This window comes from Ranitomeya variabilis, chromosome 3, assembly GCF_051348905.1.
Source record: "Ranitomeya variabilis isolate aRanVar5 chromosome 3, aRanVar5.hap1, whole genome shotgun sequence".
NCBI classification, from domain to species: Eukaryota; Metazoa; Chordata; class Amphibia; order Anura; family Dendrobatidae; genus Ranitomeya; species Ranitomeya variabilis.
In genome coordinates this window covers 228,641,058-228,657,982 of record NC_135234.1, presented here as the reverse complement: position 1 = coordinate 228,657,982, position 16,925 = coordinate 228,641,058, and the positions used below count along the sequence as shown (strand labels likewise).

The 16,925-nt window shown below is 42.8% G+C and overlaps 1 protein-coding gene and 1 long non-coding RNA gene across 8 annotated transcripts in view; one reads left to right on the top strand and one right to left on the bottom strand.

The window, feature by feature from the left end:
• The window catches only part of LOC143818100 (uncharacterized), a 47,618-nt gene that overhangs the window by 22,775 nt on the left and 7,918 nt on the right, over positions 1 to 16,925 (bottom strand). For all 7 annotated transcript variants that reach the window (XR_013224310.1, XR_013224311.1, XR_013224312.1 and 4 more), the window contains exons 3-8: positions 7,128 to 7,169; positions 6,913 to 6,951; positions 6,556 to 6,606; positions 5,982 to 6,059; positions 5,747 to 5,797; positions 4,896 to 4,943 (exon numbers count right to left, since the gene is read on the bottom strand). Coding sequence is in view for 4 of the 7 variants with exons in the window: in XM_077299526.1 (XP_077155641.1) it covers positions 4,896 to 4,943; positions 5,747 to 5,797; positions 5,982 to 6,059; positions 6,556 to 6,606; positions 6,913 to 6,951; positions 7,128 to 7,169 (309 nt within the window). In the remaining 3 variants the exon portion in view is untranslated. The remainder of the gene's footprint in view (positions 1 to 4,895; positions 4,944 to 5,746; positions 5,798 to 5,981; positions 6,060 to 6,555; positions 6,607 to 6,912; positions 6,952 to 7,127; positions 7,170 to 16,925) is intronic.
• The window catches only part of LOC143818101 (uncharacterized), a 60,501-nt gene continuing 45,674 nt past the window's right edge, over positions 2,099 to 16,925 (top strand). Inside the window, exons 1-2 of the long non-coding RNA XR_013224313.1 lie at positions 2,099 to 2,222; positions 2,785 to 2,832. This is a non-coding gene — a long non-coding RNA (uncharacterized LOC143818101). The remainder of the gene's footprint in view (positions 2,223 to 2,784; positions 2,833 to 16,925) is intronic.

Genomic DNA, 16,925 nt, shown 5'->3' with positions numbered 1-16,925 from the left:
CTGGTACCTCCGTTGTCCCTGCAACCCCCTGTGAAGTGTCCTGGGCCGCTGGGGTCTTATTCTGGAAGAAAATGGCAGGCACATGCGCAGTGCACCCGTTGAGATCTGCCAGCTGGCACCTGGCAACAATAGGAAATTTTTACTATTGGTTCATTTTAATCACTGTAATAGACTCTATCACAGTGATAAAAAAAAAATAGTAAATGAATCCCTCCTTTATCACCCCCTTAGTTAGCTAAAAATAATAATAATAATAAAAAAAATGTATTTCCATTTTTCCATTAGGGTTAGAGTTGGGCTAAAGTGAGTTGAGCTAAAGTTAGGGTTAGGGTTAGGCTAAAGTTAGGGTTGGGGTTGGTCTAGGGTTAGGGTTGGGCTAGGGTTAGGGTTGCGGTTATGGTTGGGATTAGGGTTGGGATTAGGGTTAGGGGGGTGTTGGGGTTAGGTTTGTGGTTAGGGTTCTGGTTAGGGTTGGCATTAGGGTTAGGGGTGTGTTGGAGTTAGGGTTGGAGTTAGAATTGGGGGGTTTCCACTGTTTAGGTACATCAGGGGTCTCCCTGACATGGCGCCACCATGGATTCCAGCCAATTTTGCATTCAAAAAGTAAAACGGTGCTCCCTCCCTTCTGAGCCTTGCCATGCACCCAAACAGTGGCTTTTCCCCACATATGGGGTATTGGCGTACTCAGGAGAAATTGCACAACAAATCTTTTTCTGGTCCATTTTCTCCTGATACCCTTGTAAACATAAAAAAAATTGGTTCCAAAGAACTTTTTTTGTAAAAAAAAAGTAAAATGTTCATTTTTTTCCTTCCACATTGCTTTAGTTGTCGTGAAGCACCTGAAGAGTTAATAAACTTCTTGAATGTGGTTTTAAGGGGGTGGAGGGGTGCAGATTTTAGAATGGTGTAACTTTGGGGTATTTTCTGTTATATTGACCCCCCAAACTCACTTCAAATGTGAGGTGGTCCCTAAAAAAAATGGTTTTGTAAATTTTGTTGGAAAAATGAGAAATCGCTGGTCAACTTTTAACCCTTATAAAGTCCTAACAAGAAAAAATTGTTTCCAAAATTGTGCTGATGTAAAGTTGACATATGGGAAATATTATTTATTAACTATTTTGTGTGACACCACTCTAATTTAAAAGGTACAAAAATTAAAAGTTTTAAAATTGCTAAATTTTCAAAATTTTTGCCAAATTTCCATTTTTTTCATAAATAAAGATAAATAAAGTTATATCGAAGAAATTTTGCCACTAACATGAAGTACTATATGTCACGAGAAAAAAATCTCATAATCAGTGGGATACGTTGAAGCGTTCCAGAGCTATGACTTCATAAAGTGACAGTGGTCAGAATTGTAAAAATGTACTTGGTCTTTAAGTACCAAATTGGCTCTGTTACAAAGGGGTTAATGAAAGGTACCATTAACCCCTTCTCTGTATGGAATGGGCTCAAAAGTTGAGTATACTCTACACAGTAGTGGTGATGGCTCTGTTACATAGCTAGCACCCAACAGTAACTGATACAATTGGGGCTAGCCTCGATCAGATTAGTTTAACCCTTCAAATGCTGCTGTGAATCATGACAACAGCATAGAAAGAGGATTTAACACGCAGCTGTCACTTTATATGGCCATCAGCTGCCTATGCGGCGTGATTGTGGATTGCTGATAGGTTTCCATTGCAGTTAGGGGTCCACTGGAGGCCTCCCTGTCTGTATGTGTGATTCAAAGCCCAGCCTAAATCTTCTTCAGCCTGTACCCATAACAAGTCACTCATCAGTTACTGTTAAACATCTACAATCATATACAGCCAATAATATCTGTATATCTCTATTTATAGTCCGATATTCTCCTCAATGCCATCTTCCTCTCATCACTATCTCTTTATTACCAGTGTTCCCATCTACTTTCTCTTTCTCAGTACTTAGTAGCGTAGCTACCGGTGGGGCAGATGGGGCGGTTACCCCGGGTCCCACAATCAGAGGGTCCCACCGAGAGCTACCACTACTCTTAACTGTATCGGCATGTGCAGCACGCCCATAAAGATAAGCTCTGTTGTAGAGAAGGGAAACATGATCTTTCATGTCTCTTTAGTCCTGCGGTCTACAGAACGGCAGGATGATGCAATGGCCCAGGGGACTCTAACGTCCTGTGCTCGCACAGGCTCAATGAGATACAATGCCTTGATCTGCTGGGTTGACTCATTAGGATCTTGAATCTGGTGAATATATTAATTTTTTTATTTTGCTTAAAACTTTTTGTGTGACTGTGGGGGCATTATACAGTATGGAGGGGAACTGCATGAAGTGGGAAGGAGGCCCCTCATACTTGTAGGGGTTACCGTGGGAGTCCTCAAAGTGTGGGGGTGATTATACAGCACGGGAGCTCATGTGGGGGCCGTCATACAATATTGGGGCTAATTTGGGAGCCATCATACAGTATGGGGTCTAATGTGAAGGCCATCATATAGTATGGTGACTAATTCTGGGGCTATCATATAGTATGAGGCCTATATGGGGGACTTCATACAGTGTGGGAGCAAATGTGAGGGACATCATACAGTGTGGGAGCTAATGTGGGGGTTATCATACAAATGTAGGGACTACTGTGGGGCTTTGACAAAGAACACCTAGTGTGTTTGAAATGCATAGCTGCTATACGCTGCTATTTGGTCATGTGAACTTGCCTCCACAAGTCTGGTTTTTATATGCAAGCAATAAATTATTCCTTTCGGACTATCTGGAAGCTGGAAAAATCTCTTTTTTTTCTGTGATCTCATTAAGGTGCAATTACACGTGCTCTCTGCTTCCCCACACCACAAGCCGCAACAGGTGAGCTGTTTTTTTGCTTTGTTTTTTACTACTGTCGGGGCCTTTATACAAAGTGGAAACTAATGTGGGAACTCTCATACAGTGTACGGGCCCTCAAAGTGTGGGGACTACTGAGGTGGCCAACATAAAGTGTGGGGGCCATTATACAATGTGGGAGCTAATGTGATGACCACTATAAGTTTGAAGACTACTGTGGGGTGACCTCATGCAGTGTGGGAGCTACAAGTTACTGTGGGGGGCCTTCAAACAGTGTGAGGGCCCTCAAAGTGTGGAAACTATTGTAGGGACCATCATAAAGTGTTGGGACTACTGAGGGGGCCATCATACAGTGTGGGAGCTAATGTGAGGGCCATTATACAATTTGGGGACTACTACGGGAGCCATCATACAGTGTAGGGGCCCTTAATGTGTAGGGACTACTGAGGGTCCCACCACACAGTGTGAGGCTACTGTACTGGCCATTATACACTTTTGGACTTAATGTGAGGGCCATTATAAAGTTTGGAGAATACTGTGGGGGCCCTCAAACTGTAGGAACTACCAGGGGACCATCATACAGCGTGGGGGGCATTATACAGTGTGGGACCTAATGTGAGGGCTATTATAAACTTTGAGGGCAACAGGGGGGTCGTTATGCTGTGTTTTGGGGACTAGTAAAGGCATAACACATATTTATAGGGGAGCGGTGGTGACACTATACTGTGTATAGGGGAGTTGTGGGCTTATCATACTGTGCTTCGGGTAGCTGTGGGTCCATCATATTGTATATAGTGAAGTTATGGGACCATCATACCGTATATAGGAGAGCTGTGGGGGCATTATACTGTGTATAGGACAGCTGTTGGCCCATTATATTGTGTATAGGGTAGCTGTGAGCCTATAACACTGTGTATATAGGGGAACTGTACATGAGGGGACTCAGGGAATATTATTAACTGTTGAGTAGGGACATAAGCATTATTGTTGTAGGAGCACTCTGCATTATGACAGTTAAAGGTGCACATGGAGGAATTATTGCATTCTAAGGGCAAAATGTGGACACTTTTACAGGACATTTGCATAGGGCATTAATAATTTCTAGGGATTTGCCAGGTATTAATATTGTCCATGATGACATCATTCTGGACTGTATCCGCAGTCAGGTGTCAGGCCATAAGACTGAACCCTGCAATAGCCTTCTCTTTTCCAAGAAGAGGGGCAGAGGTTTTGCACAAGCACAAGACATAAGTCAGTCATTGTGAGCCTGATGATTAAAGGGTTTTCTATTTTCTTTACTATGTGCTTAAAAACTAACAAGGAGGTAGTTGCTAACTATCTGCTTGTTCTACCCAGCGCCGGCACAGAGCGGCCACTAACTACTCCCACCAGCGATTCAGCAGCTTCATGTCAACATAGCAGCTCTTCCTCTTCTGGGCTGCTCTGTTCATGGGGTGTGACTGCTTGGCATCATGCATTTTAAAAAAAGAAGGCCTGGATACATCCTTTCAATGGGGGCACTAACAATATACATTCAACGATGTAATAAATGGCAAAATTTCACAAAGCTCAGTGCCTCCATAGTGCCCACTTACCACTGTTAGTTTATTTTGTAGTGTTCTTATGTGCCATTTGGATGCTATAGAAGCAATATATTGGAAATTGGCACCTGAATATAGTGATACAAACGGGAAAACGGGCACTTATGAGACTTTGAATTCAGGAACCATTTTCCATTTATTGTCTCTTTTTTGTCCTTTTCTTCATTACCTCCTTTCTGACCAACTGACATATAGTGACCCCTTTAGTACTTTTCCATGACAAACAAGTGCAGGGTGAGGGGCAATAATTGTGTACAGGACCCCAATAAGTTACCACACAGAAGAGCATTAAACAAGCAATGGATTAACCCTTGAAACTTGATACTTCTCTGCCTCCTTTCAGAACAAAAAAGTGTTATAAATTCTTTTAAAGTTAGCTTCAAACACAGATGAAAGAAACATTTATTCCTTTTTCCAGGATCTTTCCAGTCCTGGTCTATGGGATCTATTATTGTAAATGCAGCAATGAAGGTTCTAATAACTTACTTGACTGATTCAACGCTCGCCCAGGCTGTTTTTCGGAGTCTCATTGGCCTATAAAAAATTGTAGCTTTGACTACAGTGATACTTAAGAAACCTACAGAAATCATCATTTATATAGTATGTCTCGTTAATAAATGCAATGACAAATGGTAGCATTCAGGGGCCTAACTATATAGAGTAATTAGGATACAATAATTTTATGGTATCCGATGGCATCGTTTTTTTTTACTAGTTTAAGTAGGATTTGGACAAGAGCATGGAGACTGGGGTGAGATGAACATTCACATATAGGTACAGGGAGAGCAGAGGTAGTAGTAGCATTGGGGCACCCTCATCTGCCACATATACAGTATATTCATCACTGTTATAAATGGTTTATGGTAGTTGAGGGCAGGGCTGTGCAGTCAGTAAGCCAAACCTCCGACTCCGACGCCGACGCCTCAATTTCCCTGACTCTTGACTACGACTCTGACTCCACAGCACTGGTCACTATTGAGCATCTGCATAAAGTGCAGCACAGATTCATCTCAACTAAAACCCAAGATCCTTAGATCAGGAACAGAACAGACATTTATAAGACATTTCACAACATTCCCAAATTCTTATAAAAAAGTACCAAATTTATTATATATTTGAGCAGTCGGTCCATTTTATACTGACTCCACCAACTGGACACTGACTCCATGACTCTACCTCCGACTCCATATCCATGGTTGAGGAGCCTTGTTACATATTTTGTAGTAGGACCCAAGATGTTCTAGTTTCACCTCTGATTGCATTTATGTCTGATAGTGAAAATAACTAAGGACTTCAAACATTAAAAGTCGTGCACCATGATTACCCCAATTACTTACGGCGGGGACCCTTCACTGGCCCATGCAATCATTACATCACATCCAGAGCGCCTGAAATAAAAAAAATAAAAAAATCTCAGGTAAGGAGAATTGATGCTTAGGAAGCCTATGGATAAAGTTATCTGGCTATATACAACTGCTATAGATGTGTATGTGTGAGTCACTTTTTCCTGGAGACTCAGATGTTCTGGGAGTGGTGGCGAGTACACAATAATCTCACTATCTCTCTACTTACAATCTTATGTACTTATTGCTGTTGTCTGTTCTGATGTCTATCAAAAACAAATCATCGCCTTCTTCCTCGTCTTCCTCACTATTGGACATATAATATAGACTCTATTTAGCAATTCTCATAAACTACCATTGTTATAATCACTCATTTTATACGAGAAATTTATCTAAAAAATTCCAAATTTCTATCCATCATCACTGTTTTCCTCCAGTTGCCAATGATTAGCAAAATGAAGGATGCATTTATGGTGGACTGTGTATGGAGGACATAAATGGTTTCACAAAGCTCACAGGTATGCTCCATGAAAACTCTAAGGCCACATTCATACGTTCAGTTTTTGGTCAGTATGTTACCTCAGTATTTGTAAGCCAAAACCAGGAGTGGGTGATAAATACAGAAGTGGTGACGTGTTTCTATTACACTACTCCTGATTGTTCCACTTCTTACAAAAAATTATGTAAAATACTGAATGTGTGAATGTGGCCTAAGAAAAAGTCTCGGTGTTACTCACAGCAACCAATCAGGTCATCTCTCTCATTTTAAAGGAAACATTACCCTGATTATTACACCTACTTACTCAATTCTCTCCAGAAAAGGGAAGCGGGACACTTCTCGAAATTTATGAGGCCTGTAATAGAACATACACATCTGATTAACACCTTGGCTAATATGAAGCCTATAGAAATCTATATAACCTGTCTGTTAGATAACATCATGGACATCACCTCCAGAATCTATAGAGATCTACGTTCTCATAGATGGTACTGCACAGTATGATCATCATTTAATCTAGGAAGCAATCTTATCCTCCATATGGAAACAATCCTTGAGTGAGAGCGGTAATGCCATGATACCGTCATTATGGAGTCCTCCCCTTATTGGTACACATACTACTCCTATATGAATGGGCTAGGAAATGTCATAAGATAAATACCGGAATACGTGCTTCGCTTTCTTCACTCTCCGTAGCCATCTATTAAAGAAAAAGCCAAGGAAAACAAGTAATACTATTATATTATACCCACACATTTACCAAAATGATAGGAAGATACATGATATTATTGAGCCTTAATATAACCAGTGCAGACATCTCTGTGTATTAGGGAGAATATGGGAGAATCAATAATCCCAGTTATATCAGATACATACTTCTCATCTGAATATTTCTCCTCCTCGCTTTCTACCTTCATCCTATCAAAGAGTAAGGAAGACAATGAGAATTGATTCATCTGCTCCATAGCTGATAACAGAAGATCATCAATGGTCACTAGACAGTCTATATGATCAGGTATAGACAATAGTTATAGAATAGACTCCATTTTATAACATACTTATAAATATTACAGTAGACAAAATTGGGACACTTAATCCAGTAATGTCTCCACACACCGGCATGGCAAGCTGTTATGATCCGGTGACCTTGGAGCCGCATGAGAGACTTTCTCAGGAGTAGGTGGTACCTGTACTGACCGCAAACCCTAAACTAACACCGCAACTAGAAGTAGCTGTGGGATGTACCTAACACGTCCTAGACACCTCGACACAGCCGGAGGACTAAATACCCCTATAGATGGAAATGGGAATTCTATCTTGCCTCAGAGCAGAACCCCAAAGGATAGGCAGCCCCCCACAAATATTGACTGTGAGTATAAGAGGAAAAACACACGCAGGCAGAAAAACAGGATTTAGCAAAAGAGGCACTTCTAGCTAAATAGAAAAGGATAGGACAGAATTCAGTATTAAAATCCTAAAAATATCCACAGCAGATAATACAAATATTCTACATCTAACTAAAGACATAGAAAGTATATCTGCATCTCCTGAGAATCCAGCATGACTGAAAAATCCAAACAAAGTCTAAGCTGGACAAAAACACAATGAATTGCACTGAATTGCAAAGCACACTGCATGTGTGCACAGAGACAAAAAAACAGACACTTATCTTAGCTGAATTGGCAGCAGGGCATGAGGAACCAGAGAGAGATGCAATCCCTCCAAGAACAATGGACAACTGGCAAGGACTCATGGATCCTGCACACCTAAATACCTAATAGAGCTGCAATCAGCAGAAACACCTGCCCTGGATTACAACCCCAAGACAACTGCACTACCACCAACAACCACCGGAGGGAGCCCAAGAGCAGAATTCACAACAGTACCCCCCCTTGAAGAGGGGTGACCGAACCCTCACCAGAGCCCCCAGGCCGATCAGGACGAGCCAGATGAAAGGCTCGGACCAAATCACTAATATAATACCACCAATCAATGTAAATGTGCAATTAGCAAGGTAGGACTGTAGTTAAATAAAATATAACTTTTAATTTACTCAATTAAAATGAGCCTATCAAACTCATAAAAACCACATGACAAACAACGTACATAATAATAACAAATGCTCCCAGTGAGCTCCGCAAAAAAAGCTCCAGCACAGCACGGTGACAAATAGTGACACCTATTCTGATAGAAACTAACACTATACCAGAAGTTTCTTTTCTCACACAACCTGTATATAGTGAGCCTTGTAACATAACAGATCAAAAAGGAGTCATAAATGATTGCTACTAATATATAGGAACAATCTCACACGAGATAAAGGTTGCTTCACAGCGTGTTGTGGTATGGATGTCCATGCGTATAAGGTGGCGCTCTGCGTGCCCGTTCAAAACCTCACTCTTATGGATTTCATCCCACCGATTCTTTCTTCCTCCCTCATTCTGAATTCTCCCAACGCGTTTCTCGTGGCTCAATCATCAGGGGAGAAGCCACTTCAAAAAAATTAATTAGATGTGTGTCATCCGTCCGGCACACATAGGAGGGTCGGTTTACCCGCGCGCGGCACCTTCATTTATATAGCGCGCCACTAACACCACATACGTGACGCACTCGCTCCAGCGCCCAGGTTCCGGTTTTCAAGCGATCACATGATCCCTGGTTAAGAGCGCCCCTGAGAGGATCATGTCCGCGTGAAGCGCATAATGACCCGCAAACATCACTTCCGGTCCAAGGGGAGGAAAGACTCCACCCCCAGGAGGAGTACGTAGCGTTGTTTACATGCAGATAAGCATAAAATGCGTCTCAAAGATACCGATGAATTTTAACCCCTAAGGTACTCTAAACACAGGTTTGCAAACCTTACTAAATTGGGGGAAGGATTTTCACAAAAAAATGAATAAACAATATACACCTATATATCCTACAACCTCCATACCTCGGAAGGAGGATATTAAATAAGACCTTGGTGGTCTCCAAAACTTAGGGTACCAAAACATCTACCTGAAGGCGTTAGGAAAAGGAACTATGGGAACCATAGCAAAAATAAATACACAATATGGTAAAGACAAAGAGGATTCTACATTTTAGACAAGGCTGTTGTTCATTATTATACAGCTCTTTGGATTGGAAACTGAATGAATTATATCTATAAAAGATCCCTGATTATTAGATGACAAATGGAGACCTAGTGGGACACGGGCGGTCTACTTGTCCCTAAGGGGACCCCCTACATTATTCCTACCTAGCCAGTGGGGGTTGGCACCCTAAAAAACGAGAGAAGGCGCCCCCAACTCCACGACGGCTGTCCCTATAAGACCCTAGTAGTCCCTGGCTTAAAAATGATCTAACTAAGTGCCCGAAGGGGGAACTCCATGAAAAAGACAGAAAAGAACAAAAGAGGGGAGGTTATTGGGAGAGATACAGGAGGATTACTGTCAACGCCTAGGGAGGTTATCACAGGGAAAGTGGGGTAGTTATTTGAGAACAATCATTTATAGAAAGCAGGCAAAAGTGAGGGTCTCATTGAGACCCAATGGTTGTTGCGTTTTAAGGCGAAATATCCACTTCGTCTCGCATTGCAGTATCCTCCTGTCCCAATTACCACCCCTTACTGGTGCCACTACCCTGTCAATCCCCATGAACCTCAAACCCGATGCATCCCCGTTATGTACAATCGTGATGTGTCTAGCCAATGGTGTATCTCTCTTGAGGGCAATGTCTCTCAAATGTTCACCCACCCGTCTCCTGAACTCCCGTATGGTTTTTCCAACATACTCCATGCCACACGAGCATGTTGCCTTATACACTATTCCTCTAGACCGACAATTAATGAAGTGGCGAATTTTGTATTCTTGTTTGGTGACATTACTTTTAAAAGTCTGACCCGTCTCCATTACAGGGCAACCCACACAACCACTACAACGGTAGCAACCTTTTAGCTTGTTGGTAAGCCAAACTTCACTTTTCGGGGGGGGGGAGAAATGACTGTGTACAATTCTGTCTCCTATTGATCTACCTTTTTGAAAGGTGATCAGGGGATGAGGTCCCACCAGGTCTCCAATATCGTCATCCATCCTTAAAATCGACCAATGCTTATCAAGGATTGATCTCACTTGGTCTGCTCCTGAATTGAAAGTAGTAATAAATCGACTCCTCATGGACTCCTCTTTCTGGCGGGATGAATTCAACAAAGCCGTTCTACTCATGCCTCTCGTTTCTCTATAGGCTTTCCGGAGGATCCCATCAGGATAACCTCTATTTTGAAAACGCTGACGAAGGTCAGTTGCCTGTTCCTGATAGTCAGCTTCTGAGGAGCAGTTGCGACGGATCCTCATATACTGCCCTTTGGGGATACCTTTTTTCAAAGGGTGGGGGTGGGGACTTTCCCACCTTAAAAGGGCATTTGTAGAGGAGGGTTTCCGGTATGTCTTTGTATCCACATGTCCATCAGAGGTCTTTTGGATACAAATATCCAAAAAGGGGAGTTTCTCCCTGTGATGCTCATAAGTGAACTTTAGGCCCAGAGGATTTATGTTTAGTTTGGCTACAAAATCTCTCAGTTCCGAAATTTCACCATTCCAGACTAGCAGGACATCGTCTATATAACGTGCCCAAAACATTATCTCTGAGCATTCCACGTCATACAGATCTCCAAAGACAATTGTCTCCTCCCACCAGCCCAGGAGCAAATTTGCGTACGACGGGGCACAAGAATTGCCCATCGCAGTGCCCCTGAGCTGGTGGAAGGTTTTGCCATTAAAAGTAAAGATATTTTTTGTCAAGCAAAACTCAAGTAATTCCAGAACAAACAGGTTGTGGCCTTGGCATTGTTGGCCCCTGCCTTTTAGATAGTATTTCACCGCTCTTATTCCGTCCACATGATTGATGGACGAATATAGGGCCTCCACATCTATACTACATAGTATGGATTGGGGGTCAAGGGTCAGGTCCTCCAATTTACGCAGGAGATCTGTTGAGTCCCTCGTATAGGAGTCAAGGGCTAGGACAAACGGTTTCAATACCTTATCTAGATATACCCCAACATGATGACTAATGCTCTCAACCCCAGACACTATTGGTCTCCCCTTTAAAGGTGAGAGACCCTTATGCACCTTGGGGAGACAGTAGAAAGTTGGCATTGTTGGATGTTTCGGGTATAAAAACTGATATTCATTCTTATCAATGAGTGATTTAGCAAGACCTCTGTCCAGAATCTCCTTCAAGGTTCTGACAAAAGTGGGAGTCGGATTACTTGGTAGTTGTTCATAGGATTCACGGTTGTTTAAGACATCCTCACACATAAGTTGGTACTTTGTATAGTCCATCACTACCGTGTTCCCACCCTTGTCCGAGGGCTTAAACACAATGCTATGGTCCTGCTCCAGACTCAACAGTGCCTCCATCTCCTGTCTCGAAAGGTTAAAGTTAGTACCCCCTTTCCTTTTAGTGGCCAGTTTCTCCAGATCTTTACTTACTACTTCCAAAAAGACGTCCAGTGTAGACTGGTCGCCTGAATTGGGGGGCATCTTACAACTCCTTAATTTACAATCAGTGAACGGACCCTCGCCAGTATGTTCAGGTATATCGTCCGACAAGCCATAAAGCAACCTAATGTCTGGTAGTAGTGTGTCAGGGACATTCATCTCCAAACATGTACGTTTGTCTTCCCTAATAAAATGTTTTCTCCACTTTAGTTTTCTTATAAAGAGGTGGACATCTTTTACACTCTCGAACAATTGAAAGTCGGACGTAGGCACAAAATTTAGACCCCTATTCAGTACTTGGAGTTCTATATTGTTCAGGGTTCTCCCTGATAGGTTAATAACCTGATTAGGCTCAACTGTTGTTAATTGTTCAGTCCTGGTCTGTTCCTCAGGTAGTACCCCTGGTCTAAAAAACGGGTATTGGCTGTCCTGTCCCCTGGTCTGCCTCTCTGGTTTCCCCTGCCCCTCTGTCTCCCTCTAGAGGTCCTAACTCGTGTTTCAGAGTCCGATACGTCCGTATCTGTGGATGATATGTCTGTTTCAAAATTCCTGCTCCCGTTACTTGGAAAATTCCTGTTAGTTGGGAGATTATAAGCCTTATTTTCTTTGAATTCCTGTAGATCTCGAACAAAATTACGGTGCTTGCGTTCTTTAAGATTATACTGATACCTCTCAATTACATTCTGGAGAAGCGTTTCTTTTGAGGAGAAATCGGGCTCCGCTGAGATTTTCTTAGTGATCTCAATTTGTTCTTTCAAGAGATCACTAGCAATTGAGAGGGTCTTTTTCTCCTCCTCCAAAAGAATGTTCATAAATCTCAGGGAGCTCGATGTCGCCTCTTTCTCCCACCGTTCACTCAGAGGACATCCCCTATATCTAAAGCCTGGCTGTAATGTTATCCTCAGATGTCTTGGGACTATGTCCGCTCTAATATAGTTTTCCAAGCTCTGCACCTCCCACCAGCTGGAAATTTGATTTTTATAAATTTTAGTTAGTTCCTTAAACGCATTACTATAGGAGGGGGTATATTTTGGTTGCACAAAAGTTTTCTCTGAAAACACCTCCTTTACTTCCGCCACCCAGGTGTCAGTATTAATCCCCTTTGTTAGGAAACCAGCCATGCCACTCTTAATTAACAAAACCACTAATATAATACCACCAATCAATGTAAATGTGCAATTAGCAAGGTTGGACTGTAGTTAAATAAAATATAACTTTTAATTCACTCAATTAAAATGAGCCTATCAAACTCATAAAAACCACATGACAAACAACGTACATAATAATAACAAATGCTCCCAGTGAGCTCCGCAAAAAAGCTCCAGCACAGCACGGTGACAAATAGTGACACCTATTCTGATAGAAACTAACACTATACCAGAAGTTTCTTTTCTCACACAACCTGTATATAGTGAGCCTTGTAACATAACAGATCAAAAAGGAGTCATAAATGATTGCTACTAATATATAGGAACAATCTCACCCGAGATAAATGCTCACTGGGAGCATTTGTTATTATTATGTACGTTGTTTGTCATGTGGTTTTTATGAGTTTGATAGGCTCATTTTAATTGAGTGAATTAAAAGTTATATTTTATTTAACTACAGTCCTACCTTGCTAATTGCACACGGACCAAATCAGCAGCATGGACATCAGAGGCAAAAACCCAAGAATTATCCTCCTGGCCATAACCCTTCCATTTGACAAGGTACTGAAGCCTCCGCCTCGAAAAGCGAGAATCCAAATCTTCTCAACCACATACTCCAACTCCCCATCAACCAACACAGGAGCAGGAGGATCAACCGAGGGAACAACGGGCACCACATATTTCCGCAATAAAGATCTATGGAAAACATTATGGATGGCAAAAGAGGCCGGAAGGGCCAAACGAAAAGACACCGGATTGATAATCTCAGAAATCCTATAAGGACCAATAAAGCAAGGCTTAAACTTAGGAGAAGAAACCTTCATAGGAACATGACGGGAAGACAACCAGACCAAATCTCCAACCCGAAGCCGGGAACCAACACACCGACGACGGTTAGCAAAACGCTGAGCCTCCTCCTGAGACAACACCAAATTGTCCACCACATGAGCCCAAATCTGCTGCAACCTGTCAACCACAGAATCCACACCAGGACAATCAGAAGGTTCAACTTGCCCCGAAGAAAAACGAGGATGAAAACCAAAATTACAAAAGAAGGGCGAAACCAAAGTAGCCGAACTAGCCCGATTATTAAGGGCAAACTCGGCCAATGGCAAGAAAGCCACCCAATCATCCTGATCAGCAGACACAAAGCATCTCAAATAAGTTTCCAAAGTCTGATTAGTTCGCTCGGTCTGGCCATTTGTCTGAGGATGAAATGCGGAAGAAAAAGACAAATCAATGCCCAGCCTAGCACAAAAGGCCCACCAAAACCTAGAAACAAACTGGGAACCTCTGTCAGACACAATATTCTCCGGAATACCGTGCAAACGAACCACATGCTGAAAAAACAATGGAACCAAATCAGAAGAGGAAGGCAATTTAGGCAAAGGCACCAAATGAACCATCTTAGAAAACCGGTCACAAACCACCCAGATAACCGACATCCTCTGGGAAACCGGAAGATCTGAAATAAAATCCATAGAAATATGCGTCCAGGGCCTCTCAGGGACCGGCAAAGGCAAAAGCAACCCACTAGCACGGGAACAACAAGGCTTGGCCCGCGCACAAGTCCCACAGGACTGCACAAAAGAACGCACATCACGCGACAAAGAAGGCCACCAAAAGCACCTACCAACCAAATCTCTGGTACCAAAAATACCAGGATGGCCAGCCAACACAGAACAATGAACCTCAGAAATCACTCTACTAGTCCATCTATCAGGAACAAACAGTTTCCCCACTGGACAGCGGTCAGGTTTGTCAGCCTGAAATTCCTGCAGAACCCGTCGCAAATCAGGGGAAATGGCAGAAAGAACCACCCCTTCCTTCAGAATGCCGACCGGCTCAAATACCTCAGGAGAATCAGGCAAAAAACTCCTAGAGAGGGCATCAGCCTTAACATTCTTAGAACCCGGAAGATACGAGACCACGAAATCAAAACGGGAGAAAAACAGGGACCATCGAGCCTGTCTAGGATTCAACCGTTTGGCAGATTCGAGGTAAATCAGATTTTTATGATCGGTCAAGACCACAATACGGTGCTTGGCTCCCTCAAGCCAATGTCGCCATTCCTCAAAGCCCACTTCATAGCCAACAACTCCCGATTGCCGACATCATAATTGCGTTCGGCAGGCGAAAACTTACGGGAAAAGAAGGCACACGGTTTCATCAAGGAACCATCAGAATTCCTCTGAGACAAAACGGCCCCTGCCCCAATCTCAGAAGCGTCAACCTCAACCTGAAACGGAAGAGAAACATCTGGCTGACGCAACACCGGGGCAGAAGTAAATCGGCGTTTAAGCTCCTGAAAGGCAGAGACAGCCACAGGGGACCAATTCGTTACATCAGCGCCTTTCTTTGTCAAATCGGTCAGGGGTTTAACCACACTGGAGAAGTTAGCAATGAAACGGCGATAAAAATTAGCAAAGCCCAAAAATTTCTGTAGGCTCTTCACAGATGTGGGCTGAATCCAATCATGAATGGCCTGAACCTTAACCGGATCCATCTCTATAGATGAGGGAGAAAAAATGAAGCCCAAAAAAGAAACCTTCTGCACTCCAAAGAGACACTTAGACCCCTTCACAAACAAAGCATTATCATGAAGGATCTGAAATACCATCCTGACCTGTTTCACATGAGACTCCCAATCATCGGAAAAAATTAAGATGTCATCCAAATATACAATCATGAATTTATCAAGATAATTCCGGAAGATATCATGCATGAAGAACTGAAAAACAGATGGAGCATTAGAGAGCCCGAATGGCATCACAAGTTATTCAAAATGGCCTTCGGGCGTATTAAACGCAGTTTTCCATTCGTCACCCTGCTTAATACGAACAAGATTATATGCCCCCCGAAGGTCAATTTTAGTAAACCAACTAGCCCCCTTAATCCTGGCAAACAAATCGGAAAGCAAAGGAAAAGGGTATTGAAACTTGACCGTGATCTTATTCAAGAGGCGATAATCAATACAGGGTCTCAAGGAGCCATCCTTCTTAGCAACAAAAAAAAATCCTGCTCCCAACGGTGAAGAAGATGGCCGAATATGCCCTTTCTCCAAAGACTCCTTAACATAACTCCGCATGGCGGTATGTTCCGGCACAGACAGGTTGAAAAGTCGGCCCTTAGGAAACTTACAGCCTGGAATCAAGTCAATAGCACAATCACAGTCCCTATGCGGTGGAAGGGAACTGGACTTGGGCTCATCGAATACATCCTGAAAATCAGACAAAAACAATGGAACTTCAGAAGAGGAGGAAGAGGAGATTGACATCACAGGAACGTCATTATGAACCCCCTGACAACCCCAACTAGTCACAGACATAGACTTCCAATCCAACACAGGATTATGTATCTGCAACCATGGAAAACCCAGCACAATAGCATCATGCAAATTATGCAACACCAGAAAACGACAATCTTCCTGATGGGCTGGCGCCATGCACATGGTCACCTGTGTGCAAAACTGGGGTTTATTTTTAGCCAAAGGTGTAGCATCAATGCCCCTTAAAGGAATAGGGTTCTGCAAAGACTGTAAGGGGAAACCACAACGCCTGGCAAATTCAAAGTCCATTAAGTTCAAAGCGGCGTCTGAATCCACAAACGCCATGACAGAAAATGACGACAATGAGCAGATCAAGGTCACAGATAACAGAAATTTAGGTTGTACAGTTCCGATGGTAACTGAACTAGCGATTCTCTTTGTACGCTTTGGGCAGACTGAAATGACATGAGAAGCATCGCCACAATAAAAACACAACCTATTCTGACGTCTGAATCCTTGTTGTTCCGTTCTAGACAGAATCCTATCACACTGCATAGGCTCAGGCATCTGCTCTGAGGACAACACCACAGCGCGCACAGTTCTGCACTCCCGCAAGCGCCAATCAATCTGAATGGCCAGAGACATAGAATCACTCAGACCAACAGGCGTGGGAAACCCCACCATAACATCTTTAACAGATTCAGAAAGACCCTTTCTGAAAATTGCCGCCAAAGCATCCTCATTCCATTTAGTCAGCACAGACCATTTTCTAAAT